Raw genomic sequence first — 12,543 nt, 5'->3', positions numbered from 1 at the left:
TCCTCTGTGATAGAACAAGTGGCAGCAAACCTTTGAGGAGAAAGAGTAAGATGGATGGCCTTAAACAGTTTTTGCTTTTATTAATGGAGCCTGATTTGTTTTCACAGAAATGAGGCAAATAATAAACATACACAGAAAGGAGAGTAGGAGATAGAAGGACAACAAGAAAAAAAAAATGGAGTGTCAAATTTTCTCCCAAATGGACTTGCAAGAGTTGACAGTGACTTACTAGAGCATTAATTTCTTCTTTACAGCTTTATTCAGGTCTAAGACAGAAAAAAAGAACATGCACACGAGTCTTCCAATCCATATTTTCTATGTTATTTAAAGCAATAAGGTTATGTATGGTATTTTATGTTGGTTTCATTTACATTTGCAGGTACTAAAATCTAACAAGTTTCTCAAAACCTGTAACAGAAAAATGCTGAGAAGAATCAAATTTATTGCTCTCTCTCTTCACATACATTGGGCTTATGATCCTCCCACTTCAGTGGCTGCTCTTCCATGTATTACTGAGTGCAATCATGTACAAATATAAGATAAACATTTTCTTTAAAGTATTTATAGTATGTTGCGCTCAAATAAATATTTGAGAAAATAAAGAAATAACCTGACAGCTATTAATCAGAGTTTTATTGCCTTTAATATATGATCCATCCTGATATAGCAATTATTGTTGTTTTAGTAAATGCATTACCTCACTTTTACAGGTTTATTTTCAGCCAGTATATATATCCTTTTGCTCAACACAACAGAGAACTTTCCAATAGCCAAAAAACATTCTGCCTTTAAATTAAATTAATCTTCTTGGAAATATCACTCTTCCAACTCTCCTGTTCTGTATGTCAGCTACTGCTCAAAGCTGTCTACTGTTCCTCCTGTTAACCATACAGTTATTAAAACTTGGTATATGAATACCTTTTCATCATATTTATCCACAATAAATGAATGAGACTTCTCCCCATAGAATCTTTCTATGAAACTTTCCATCCCTCTGTCTTTCTGCTAAATCTCAAATAATCTGAACTGCAGTTCATTTAGATATTAGACCTCAGGTTCAGATAACATCCTTGAGGTAATAAAATGTTATTGTCTGACAGATCTAAAGTGATATTTTTCCTGTAGGAAATTCCATGGGGCACTTACACTGAAACTGAGAAGTGTTTTTCCTTCTCTTGCTGAGTGAGGGTTTAAATAGGAAATGCATATACACAGAGCAAAATTTGGAAGGTAACATTTCCCATCAGGTCTTTTCAGTATTACAGAGCAAGAAAAAGATTTTTAAGACTTGCATGTGCTGATTAAGGTGATTGAATTTTTTCTACTATTATTTTCCTTTTAGTTTAGCAATAAAGAAATACATTAAAAAAATGCAGTAGGGGAAAGATCTGCCCATGGATTTGTTGTATTTGTGCATATCTAAATAGCAGTACAGGCATCCTGTCATCCCAAGGACACCATGGAGTATTCATATAATATAAAGAGAGATGATGGGGATTTTCTAATAACTAAATTGGAAATCAGAAATGTTACTTTTTTTTTTTTTTTTTTTTTTTTTTTTTCCCAATTTACCAGTTTGCAAGCAATGCCTCCTTTTCCATAAAGACAGCTCTTCAAGAAAGCCCATTTCTAACACTCACAGACCTGTGCAGAACACCGTTTTTCATAGATGACAGACAGTAACTTTACAATAACATCAGCCATTTCTTTCAACACTGTCACAAATACCATTCAACAACAAATAGCATTCAACTAGGCCTCAACTTCCTAATTTCATTGAAGCCTGTATACCTTTCATTCAGTGTTAACATTACTTGAAAAAAAGTGTTTGGACGTTACATTATATTATCCTCAGTTCATCGTGTTGTAGCAGATCTAATCTTTAATGAAAACGAGACATGTAGGAATCCTATTTGAACTTTTCTTTTATCTTCACTCTTATTTCAAAAAGAAAGTAGTTGATTAAACACACCTAGTGACAAACCAACATGTGATTATCATCTATAATAAATGATACTCCTGCTTGCTAGTATAATTGTATTTGCTCTTCTTGTTGCCTTTGCTTGCTTCATCCACACCAGTAGATGTGTTGAGAAAACTGACTGGGAGAAAAGAGGTCATTCCCTGGTCCTGGTTACAAAGACAGCACAGACACAGCCCATGGTGACTGAAAAACAAGGAATAAAGAGGTTCAAGACTGTACTGCAAAAGTGTATTGCAACTGCAGGTTGCTTAAAGAAGTAGAAGCAAAGGGAATGTCCACAGGTTTGAAAAAGTGGCCTGCAACTACACAATATTCATTGTTTCAGAAAGGAGATTTAACGATGCAAAATCTTTGGCAAGAAAACAGTTGTTTTTAGGGATCAAATAGAGAGAAAAATAGTGCTGGGGACCTAGACTCCATTTAGGACATAATACTTGTCTTGTCTCTACACATGAAAATATTTTAAATTACTAGCTGAGAGATCAGGGGTCCTGAACCATGGTATGTTCATTATTGTTGATTGCATGTACTGTGTCATATCACTTAAAAAATTAAAAACATTAATGGCACTGAAATTTCAAACTGGGTGCACGTACCACTGTGCATAGCAACTGACAAGCTATTATCTACGTTGATTAAAACTCTTAGTGCTAGTGTTTTAGCTTCTCCAAAAGCAAGGAATAAACAATTTGAATGTAGGCTTTATCAGTATTTGTACTTGTAATAAAACCAGGAATATTCATAGAATCATAGAATCATAGAATTTTTTTTTGAGTTGGAAGGGACTCTTACAGACCATTGAGTCCAGTTCCCCAGTAATGAACAGGGACACCCACAGAGGTCAGAGACCTCAGAGGCCTGTCCAGCCTGACCATGAATATCTCCCCACTGCCATAATGTTGTCTTGCCCCAGACCTATACAAGACTACAAAGTGAGTCACCAGCTCTGGATTCCTACTTAGGAGGGGTTTGCCATCAAGATAGACAGCAAGTCTCCATGTAACCCTCTCCTCTAGGCATCAGCCCTGGGAAACATGCTGCCAAATATTCTTCAGAAAAGCATCTTAGAGAGGTTTCTGTGAGCAGATGGGGGACATTTGATGAAGCAAACGGATGCTGGGTAAGCAGTAATTCTCACTCAACAACCAGCCTGGGGGCTCCGTTCTTTCTTCATTTCCATTCTTTCTGATGGAAATGTCCTTGAAACTTAATTGAGTTTGCATGGAATTTTACACTTTTTGGATTTCTAATCTTTCTCATCATTAATCCTTAAATATGTGTTCCACAATACCACTAACCAATTATAGAAAAATAATTTAAAATAATCATGTATCAAACTTTTTTAAAATTCTATTTGGAAGGTAGGAGACCTAATTACAGGCATGGGACTTTAATGTATGTGCTGAAAACTGAAACTCAATATCTACTTTTTCATTGCTCTTCAGCCACCTGAGCAAATAGATTACCTCCTGTGATAGGTTTCTGACAGTCCCTCTTAGTTTGACAGTTATTTTAGAGAGAGTCACTTTTGTATATAATGAAAGGAAAAGTTGCCAAGCATACGTACATATTTTATGTTTCTTAAAACTTAAAAGCTAGAGGAAAGACTCCATTTTTAGTCATGCCATTTTAAATTCAGAGTATTTGTACTGTCCGCCAGGTTTACATCAATGACACAGAATGGCATCTAGCCCAAGGGCTGAGTTACATTTCTTGCACAGGAAGGGCAGCTTTTATAATTGAGTGTATCAGTTACTGCTTTGAACTTTTTTTGTGTTACTACATTCATGTGAAAATATGATGTGCATTTTCGCATCTTCTATGTATGCCAAAAGAATTAAAAGCAATTTCGATCAAAGTGTATCCTTGAAATTGCAACAAAAAAAATATATAAATATTAAAAACAATAAAACAAAACAAGACTTACTCCCCGATTTGGGGCATTTTCTCCCAGAAATACCACTTCTCTCCCAAAGGGATGGCCTTTTCCCTCTCTAGCATCTGTTTCCTCACCAATACCTGGCATTTGCTCCCAGAAACACCAGCTTTCTCACAGATACATCACCTTCCCCCCCCCACATCAGACCTCTTCTCCCAGAAATACCAGGACTCTGCTGAATATTTCCCATTTCCTCCGGAACATACAGCATTACACTCCGCAAGAGGACAGTTTCTTTCAGAAACGTGGCATTTTATCACAGATACACCATTTTTATGCCCAGTAGAGCTCCTTTTCTCCCAGAAATAGCACTGCTCTTAGGAAGAGCTCCCATTTTCTAACCAAAATGCTGCTTTACACTCCTCAAGATCACACTTACCCCCATCAAGATGGCAGTGTCACAGAAATACCAGCTTCTGCCCCCAAAATGGGACTTTGGCTCTCCAAAACAAGACATTTTCTCCCAGAAATACCAGGACTCTTAGAAATACCTCACGTTTCATCTCAAGAATACTGCTTTCCACTCCTCAAGATCACACTGACTCCCATCACAATGGCCTTTTCTCCCACGTACACCAGCTTTCTCCCAAATACACGACATTTTCTCCCACATACACCCGTTTTCTCCCAAAGATGGGACATATTCTCCCAGAAATGCCAGCTTATTCTTTAAAAAACGGCCTTTTTTCCCCAAAATACCAGCTTTCTCACAAACACCTGTCATTTTCCAACCAAGTCTACTACTATCTCCCAGAAACAGCCGGTTTCCGAGAAATACCTGACGTTTGCTCTCCCAAATACTACTTGACACTCCTCCAGAGGACATTGTCTCCCCTATTTACCACGTTGTCTCCCCAAGAGACCACTTGGCACACCAAAAAGACCACCGTTGCTCTCCAGTACAAGATCTTCTTTCCCACCGGTTCCCACTTTTCTCCCCCAGCTATGTCATTTCCTCCCAGAAATGCCACTTTTCCCTTGGAAATTTCACCTTCTCTTCCAAAAAGAGGAGATTTGCTCCCAGAAATACCCCTTCTCTTACAACTGCCACACGCTTTCTCCCCAAAAAGCCTCCATGACAATGCCAAATGGGACACTTGCAGCCAAGAAGAGGACACCTTCTCTCAGAAAGACCACTTTTCTCCCCAAGAGAGGAGATTTTCTCCCAATTGGATGACATTTGCTGTAAGAAAGACCTGTTTTCTTCCCTCAAGAGGACATTGTCTTTCCCACTGAGGACATTTTCTCCCAGAAGTGCCGCTACTCTTTGAAACACCTCCATTTCCTCCCAAATCTACTCCATGACACGCCTCAGGATGACACTTACTCCCCGATTTGGGGCATTTTCTCCCAGAAATACCACTTCTCTCCCAAAGGGATGGCCTTTTCCCTCTCTAGCATCTGTTTCCTCACCAATACCTGGCATTTGCTCCCAGAAACACCAGCTTTCTCACAGATACATCACCTTCCCCCCCCCACATCAGACCTCTTCTCCCAGAAATACCAGGACTCTGCTGAATATTTCCCATTTCCTCCGGAACATACAGCATTACACTCCGCAAGAGGACAGTTTCTTTCAGAAAGGTGGCATTTTATCACAGATACACCATTTTTATGCCCAGTAGAGCTCCTTTTCTCCCAGAAATAGCACTGCTCTTAGGAAGAGCTCCCATTTTCTAACCAAAATGCTGCTTTACACTCCTCAAGATCACACTTACCCCCATCAAGATGGCAGTGTCACAGAAATACCAGCTTCTGCCCCCAAAATGGGACTTTGGCTCTCCAAAACAAGACATTTTCTCCCAGAAATACCAGGACTCTTAGAAATACCTCACGTTTCATCTCAAGAATACTGCTTTCCACTCCTCAAGATCACACTGACTCCCATCACAATGGCCTTTTCTCCCACATACGCCAGCTTTCTCCCAAATACACGACATTTTCTCCCACATACACCCATTTTCTCCCAAAGATGGGACATATTCTCCCAGAAATGCCAGCTTATTCTTTAAAAAACGGCCTTTTTTCCCCAAAATACCAGCTTTCTCACAAACACCTGTCATTTTCCAACCAAGTCTGCTACTATCTCCCAGAAACAGCCGGTTTCCGAGAAATACCTGACGTTTGCTCTCCCAAATACTACTTGACACTCCTCCAGAGGACATTGTCTCCCCTATTTACCACGTTGTCTCCCCAAGAGACCACTTGGCACACCAAAAAGACCAGCGTTGCTCTCCAGTACAAGATCTTCTTTCCCACCGGTTCCCACTTTTCTCCCCCAGCTATGTCATTTCCTCCCAGAAATGCCACTTTTCCCTTGGAAATTTCACCTTCTCTTCCAAAAAGAGGAGATTTGCTCCCAGAAATACCCCTTCTCTTACAACTGCCACACGCTTTCTCCCCAAAAAGCCTCCATGACAATGCCAAATGGGACACTTGCAGCCAAGAAGAGGACACCTTCTCTCAGAAAGACCACTTTTCTCCCCAAGAGAGGAGATTTTCTCCCAATTGGATGACATTTGCTGTAAGAAAGACCTGTTTTCTTCCCTCAAGAGGACATTGTCTTTCCCACTGAGGACATTTTCTCCCAGAAGTGCCGCTACTCTTTGAAACACCTCCATTTCCTCCCAAATCTACTCCATGACACGCCTCAGGATGACACTTACTCCCCGATTTGGGGCATTTTCTCCCAGAAATACCACTTCTCTCCCAAAGGGATGGCCTTTTCCCTCTCTAGCATCTGTTTCCTCACCAATACCTGGCATTTGCTCCCAGAAACACCAGCTTTCTCACAGATACATCACCTTCCCCCCCCCACATCAGACCTCTTCTCCCAGAAATACCAGGACTCTGCTGAATATTTCCCATTTCCTCCGGAACATACAGCATTACACTCCGCAAGAGGACAGTTTCTTTCAGAAAGGTGGCATTTTATCACAGATACACCATTTTTATGCCCAGTAGAGCTCCTTTTCTCCCAGAAATAGCACTGCTCTTAGGAAGAGCTCCCATTTTCTAACCAAAATGCTGCTTTACACTCCTCAAGATCACACTTACCCCCATCAAGATGGCAGTGTCACAGAAATACCAGCTTCTGCCCCCAAAATGGGACTTTGGCTCTCCAAAACAAGACATTTTCTCCCAGAAATACCAGGACTCTTAGAAATACCTCACGTTTCATCTCAAGAATACTGCTTTCCACTCCTCAAGATCACACTGACTCCCATCACAATGGCCTTTTCTCCCACATACGCCAGCTTTCTCCCAAATACACGACATTTTCTCCCACATACACCCGTTTTCTCCCAAAGATGGGACATATTCTCCCAGAAATGCCAGCTTATTCTTTAAAAAACGGCCTTTTTTCCCCAAAATACCAGCTTTCTCACAAACACCTGTCATTTTCCAACCAAGTCTGCTACTATCTCCCAGAAACAGCCGGTTTCCGAGAAATACCTGACGTTTGCTCTCCCAAATACTACTTGACACTCCTCCAGAGGACATTGTCTCCCCTATTTACCACGTTGTCTCCCCAAGAGACCACTTGGCACACCAAAAAGACCACCGTTGCTCTCCAGTACAAGATCTTCTTTCCCACCGGTTCCCACTTTTCTCCCCCAGCTATGTCCTTTCCTCCCAGAAATGCCACTTTTCCCTTGGAAATTTCACCTTCTCTTCCAAAAAGAGGAGATTTGCTCCCAGAAATACCCCTTCTCTTACAACTGCCACACGCTTTCTCCCCAAAAAGCCTCCATGACAATGCCAAATGGGACACTTGCAGCCAAGAAGAGGACACCTTCTCTCAGAAAGACCACTTTTCTCCCCAAGAGAGGAGATTTTCTCCCAATTGGATGACATTTGCTGTAAGAAAGACCTGTTTTCTTCCCTCAAGAGGACATTGTCTTTCCCACTGAGGACATTTTCTCCCAGAAGTGCCGCTACTCTTTGAAACACCTCCATTTCCTCCCAAATCTACTCCATGACACGCCTCAGGATGACACTTACTCCCCGATTTGGGGCATTTTCTCCCAGAAATACCACTTCTCTCCCAAAGGGATGGCCTTTTCCCTCTCTAGCATCTGTTTCCTCACCAATACCTGGCATTTGCTCCCAGAAACACCAGCTTTCTCACAGATACATCACCTTCCCCCCCCCACATCAGACCTCTTCTCCCAGAAATACCAGGACTCTGCTGAATATTTCCCATTTCCTCCGGAACATACAGCATTACACTCCGCAAGAGGACAGTTTCTTTCAGAAAGGTGGCATTTTATCACAGATACACCATTTTTATGCCCAGTAGAGCTCCTTTTCTCCCAGAAATAGCACTGCTCTTAGGAAGAGCTCCCATTTTCTAACCAAAATGCTGCTTTACACTCCTCAAGATCACACTTACCCCCATCAAGATGGCAGTGTCACAGAAATACCAGCTTCTGCCCCCAAAATGGGACTTTGGCTCTCCAAAACAAGACATTTTCTCCCAGAAATACCAGGACTCTTAGAAATACCTCACGTTTCATCTCAAGAATACTGCTTTCCACTCCTCAAGATCACACTGACTCCCATCACAATGGCCTTTTCTCCCACATACGCCAGCTTTCTCCCAAATACACGACATTTTCTCCCACATACACCCGTTTTCTCCCAAAGATGGGACATATTCTCCCAGAAATGCCAGCTTATTCTTTAAAAAACGGCCTTTTTTCCCCAAAATACCAGCTTTCTCACAAACACCTGTCATTTTCCAACCAAGTCTGCTACTATCTCCCAGAAACAGCCGGTTTCCGAGAAATACCTGACGTTTGCTCTCCCAAATACTACTTGACACTCCTCCAGAGGACATTGTCTCCCCTATTTACCACGTTGTCTCCCCAAGAGACCACTTGGCACACCAAAAAGACCACCGTTGCTCTCCAGTACAAGATCTTCTTTCCCACCGGTTCCCACTTTTCTCCCCCAGCTATGTCCTTTCCTCCCAGAAATGCCACTTTTCCCTTGGAAATTTCACCTTCTCTTCCAAAAAGAGGAGATTTGCTCCCAGAAATACCCCTTCTCTTACAACTGCCACACGCTTTCTCCCCAAAAAGCCTCCATGACAATGCCAAATGGGACACTTGCAGCCAAGAAGAGGACACCTTCTCTCAGAAAGACCACTTTTCTCCCCAAGAGAGGAGATTTTCTCCCTGTAGTAGGCGTAGCGAGGACACGGTGTGTGACGGGGTCAGGTTCCCTATGCTCAGGGCTTGCCAGGTGCTGTCCCACGATAGGACAGCGTGAATGCAAGGGGTGTAGACAAAGCAGGGACGAGAATATTTAAGTGCCTGCTACATTTTAATAAACGCCATTTTGCTTCACCTATACTTGGGGTCTGTGTGAGCATTTGGCCCCGACCTGGTATGGGGTCGGTTTCGCTGGCAAAGCAGCACCTTATGGGGTGGAAAACGAGTGTTGCAGAGAGAACGGCAACAAATGGTGACCCCGACGTGATTCACCCTGTGAGTAGTAGCTGCCCGGCGTGCCCGTAAGGCGGTGGAACCTGTGAGGTGGCGGCAGGTCGCCTGCGGAAGACACACTGCGGTGGAACCTGTGAGGTGGCGGCAGGTCGCGTGTGTAATTATGGATCAAGTAATTAAGGTATTTTTATATTTCTGTAAAACTTATTGCGGTAAAACCGTTCCTTCTAAGAAGGAGATTGCGGCCGTGTTATCGCGGCTAGAAAAGGAGGGTGAGCTGGACTCCCCTAAACAGGTGCTCGATTCAAATCGGTGGGACTCACTCACTGCGGCGCTGTGCCAGCGCGCCATGTCCGACCAAAAAGCCTCAGAGCTTAAAACATGGGGCTTGATACTTGAGGCTCTTAAAGCGGCAAAGGCAGAAGGAGGGTTCGGGGTGGACCGGAGCGCGACGGGGGCTGCCGGGAGCGGGTCTTTGCTTTCTCATAGATCCAGCGAGGCAAAGATGGCGCCGACGGCGGAGAGCAGAGGCGGAGAGACGGAGAAGAAGGAGTCGCCGAGTCAGTCATGTGAGCCGACAGCCCCGCCCTCGCCTTACCCTGCTCCGTCTTTATGCCCTTCTTTGGACAAAACGTCACAGCCAGAACCGCCCCTTGAAGAACGCGATAGGGCGGTAGGCGGAGCGCGCCGGTGTGGGAGCCCGCACCCGGGAGGGAGCCCGCGCCGGTGGGGGGGCTCGGTTACTGACTGGGCTAAAATTAAAGAGGCAGCAGAAGAAAAGGGCTTAGCGAATCCAGCTGCGTTTCCGGTTGTAGCCTCAGAAAACGGTCCAATTTGGGTTCCTCTAGACCCGAAAGGGATCACGAGGGTGCTTGAGGCAGTTGAGAAAAAGGGTTTGAAATCCCCCTTAACAATGAATGCCCTCGAGAACCTTACCGCACAGGGGCCTCTCTTGCCTTATGATATAGAGAATTTGATGCGTATGGTTTTGAAGCCGGTGCAGTATACATTGTGGAAGGAGGAGTGGCAGGCCCGGCTTAGACAATTATTGGTTACAGCGCAAAACGATCCAGCGAACGTATTACACAACTCCGACCTTCAGAGATTGATGGGTAGCGCACCAGGTCTGTTAACTGCCCAGGCACAAGTTGCCCACCTGAGACCTGGGGAATTAATTGCTACATCTGACGCCGCTTTAGAGGCGTTTAGAAGGCTCGCAAGGAATGCAGAGCCCTCTACCCCGTGGACAGAAATTGCACAGGGCCCCACGGAGTCATTTCAGGATTTTGCAAATAGGCTGATAAAGGCCGTAGAAGGGTCAGACCTTCCTAGGGCGGTCCATAGCCCTGTTATTCTGGACTGCCTATATCAAAAGTCGAACGGGGACGTACGTGCTTTGCTGAGAGCGGCGCCGGAAAAGTTTCACACCCCCGGTGAGGCCATCAAGTATATCGTAGAGAAGCAAAAGTCAAATCCGTCTGTGGCAGGCGAGGTTGCTGCCGCAGTGACTGGAGTGATGATGGCGCACGGGGGCTTTGGTTATCATCACCCCGGCTATCCGGCAGTGGATCAAGGGGCTCAAGGCCCATGTTTTAGGTGCGGCCAGTGGGGCCATATCAGGGCCCAGTGTAGGGCCAGAATAGAGGGTATGCTGCTGTAAAACATGTCAGTACGGGAAGTGTCATGTGGATCCCGGCGAGAAAGGTCAAACCAGATCTGATGAAAGAGAACAGTAACGGGGGACTCTGAGTTTTGCAGGTATGGCTCCTGTTAACACCGAAGAAGAAGGAGACGGCCCAGGAACCCCGAAAGAAGCCCGGGAGAAGCGTAGAGGGAGACTCAACCGTTGCTGCCAACGAGAAAACGCCTTTCTATCAGGCAAATGCCATGTTTAGTGTGTGTGGTGGTTATTGCTTTATCACAGGGAGCCAGGGTATTCACTTTTGTCACTGTCAGGGAATTCACCTTTTGTCACTGTCAGGGAATTTACGGGTTATTTAGGTAAATAAGACGAGCCAAAACAACTTTTGCTTTAGCTTGCAATCGGCTACCTCACTCTTTTGCACTTGCCTAATGGGCATCCCTCAATACACGTTAGAAGCCTTTGTTAAGTACACTACAAACCATTCCAGCTGCCGTAACAACACTAACACCGATCTAGCTAGCCAAACGGCATGTTTTATAAAATCTTTGAACGACTCTGGGGTTGCTGCAGCACAGAGCTTGGCTCAGATAGAACACCTAGCATGTTGGTCAGTTAAGCAGGCGAATTTAACAACATTAGTATTGAATGCGATGCTAGAGGACACAAACAGCATTCGGCATGCGGTGCTGCAAAACAAAGCAGCCATCTACTTCTTGCTCCTGGCACAGGGGCATGAATGTGAAGACCTAGAAGGAATGTGTTGCTTCAATTTTAGCGACCACAGCGTATCCATCCATAAAGCGCTGAAAGCCCTGCGAGACCATACGGAGAGGATCCAGGTGGACGACGACCCCATCGGAGACGGGTTCAAGAAGACGTTTGGCAACTTCGGGAGTTGGATTGCGAAGATCGTTAAGGACATAGTATTAGCACTTTTAGTAATTGTGTGTATTGCCACTATTCTGCCGTGTGTGATTATGTGCTTTCAGAATTGCTTGCTAAGGATTATGTAGTAGCTTAGGGACCAATGCATAGAGTATAGAGTATCACGGGTATCGGGAACAATTGTAGCGTTTGCGTTCGCGCTGTTACGGGATATTACTGAGCATAGGGAGGGGGAGATGTAGTAGGCGTAGCGAGGACACGGTGTGTGACGGGGTCAGGTTCCCTATGCTCAGGGCTTGCCAGGTGCTGTCCCACGATAGGACAGCGTGAATGCAAGGGGTGTAGACAAAGCAGGGACGAGAATATTTAAGTGCCTGCTACATTTTAATAAACGCCATTTTGCTTCACCTATACTTGGGGTCTGTGTGAGCATTTGGCCCCGACCTGGTATGGGGTCGGTTTCGCTGGCAAAGCAGCACCTTATGGGGTGGAAAACGAGTGTTGCAGAGAGAACGGCAACACTCCCAATTGGATGACATTTGCTGTAAGAAAGACCTGTTTTCTTCCCTCAAGAGGACATTGTCTTTCCCACTGAGGACATTTTCTCCCAGAAGTGCCGCTACTCTTTGAAACACCT

The 12,543-nt window shown here is 44.3% G+C and overlaps 1 protein-coding gene across 1 annotated transcript; it reads left to right on the top strand.

Annotated features, from left to right (window-relative positions):
- Positions 1-9,104: 9,104 nt before the first annotated feature.
- Positions 9,105-12,319, top strand: LOC149912915 (endogenous retrovirus group K member 5 Gag polyprotein-like). Its single transcript, XM_090131561.1, has one exon. It carries the CDS (start codon positions 9,540-9,542, stop codon positions 11,034-11,036), a length of 1,497 nt encoding a protein of 498 aa, XP_089987687.1. The 5' UTR covers positions 9,105-9,539; the 3' UTR covers positions 11,037-12,319.
- The last annotated feature ends 224 nt before the right edge of the window (positions 12,320-12,543 follow it).

Source organism: Phasianus colchicus, chromosome Z (genome assembly GCF_987193195.1).
Source record: "Phasianus colchicus chromosome Z, bPhaCol1.hap1.1, whole genome shotgun sequence".
Lineage (NCBI taxonomy): Eukaryota > Metazoa > Chordata > Aves > Galliformes > Phasianidae > Phasianus > Phasianus colchicus.
This window is presented reverse-complemented; position numbering and strand designations above follow the sequence as displayed.

What these genes read in the sequence shown, in the direction of transcription:
- LOC149912915 (XM_090131561.1), top strand. Translation starts at nt 9,540, where the DNA reads ATGGATCAAGTAATTAAGGTATTTTTATATTTCTGTAAAACTTATTGC.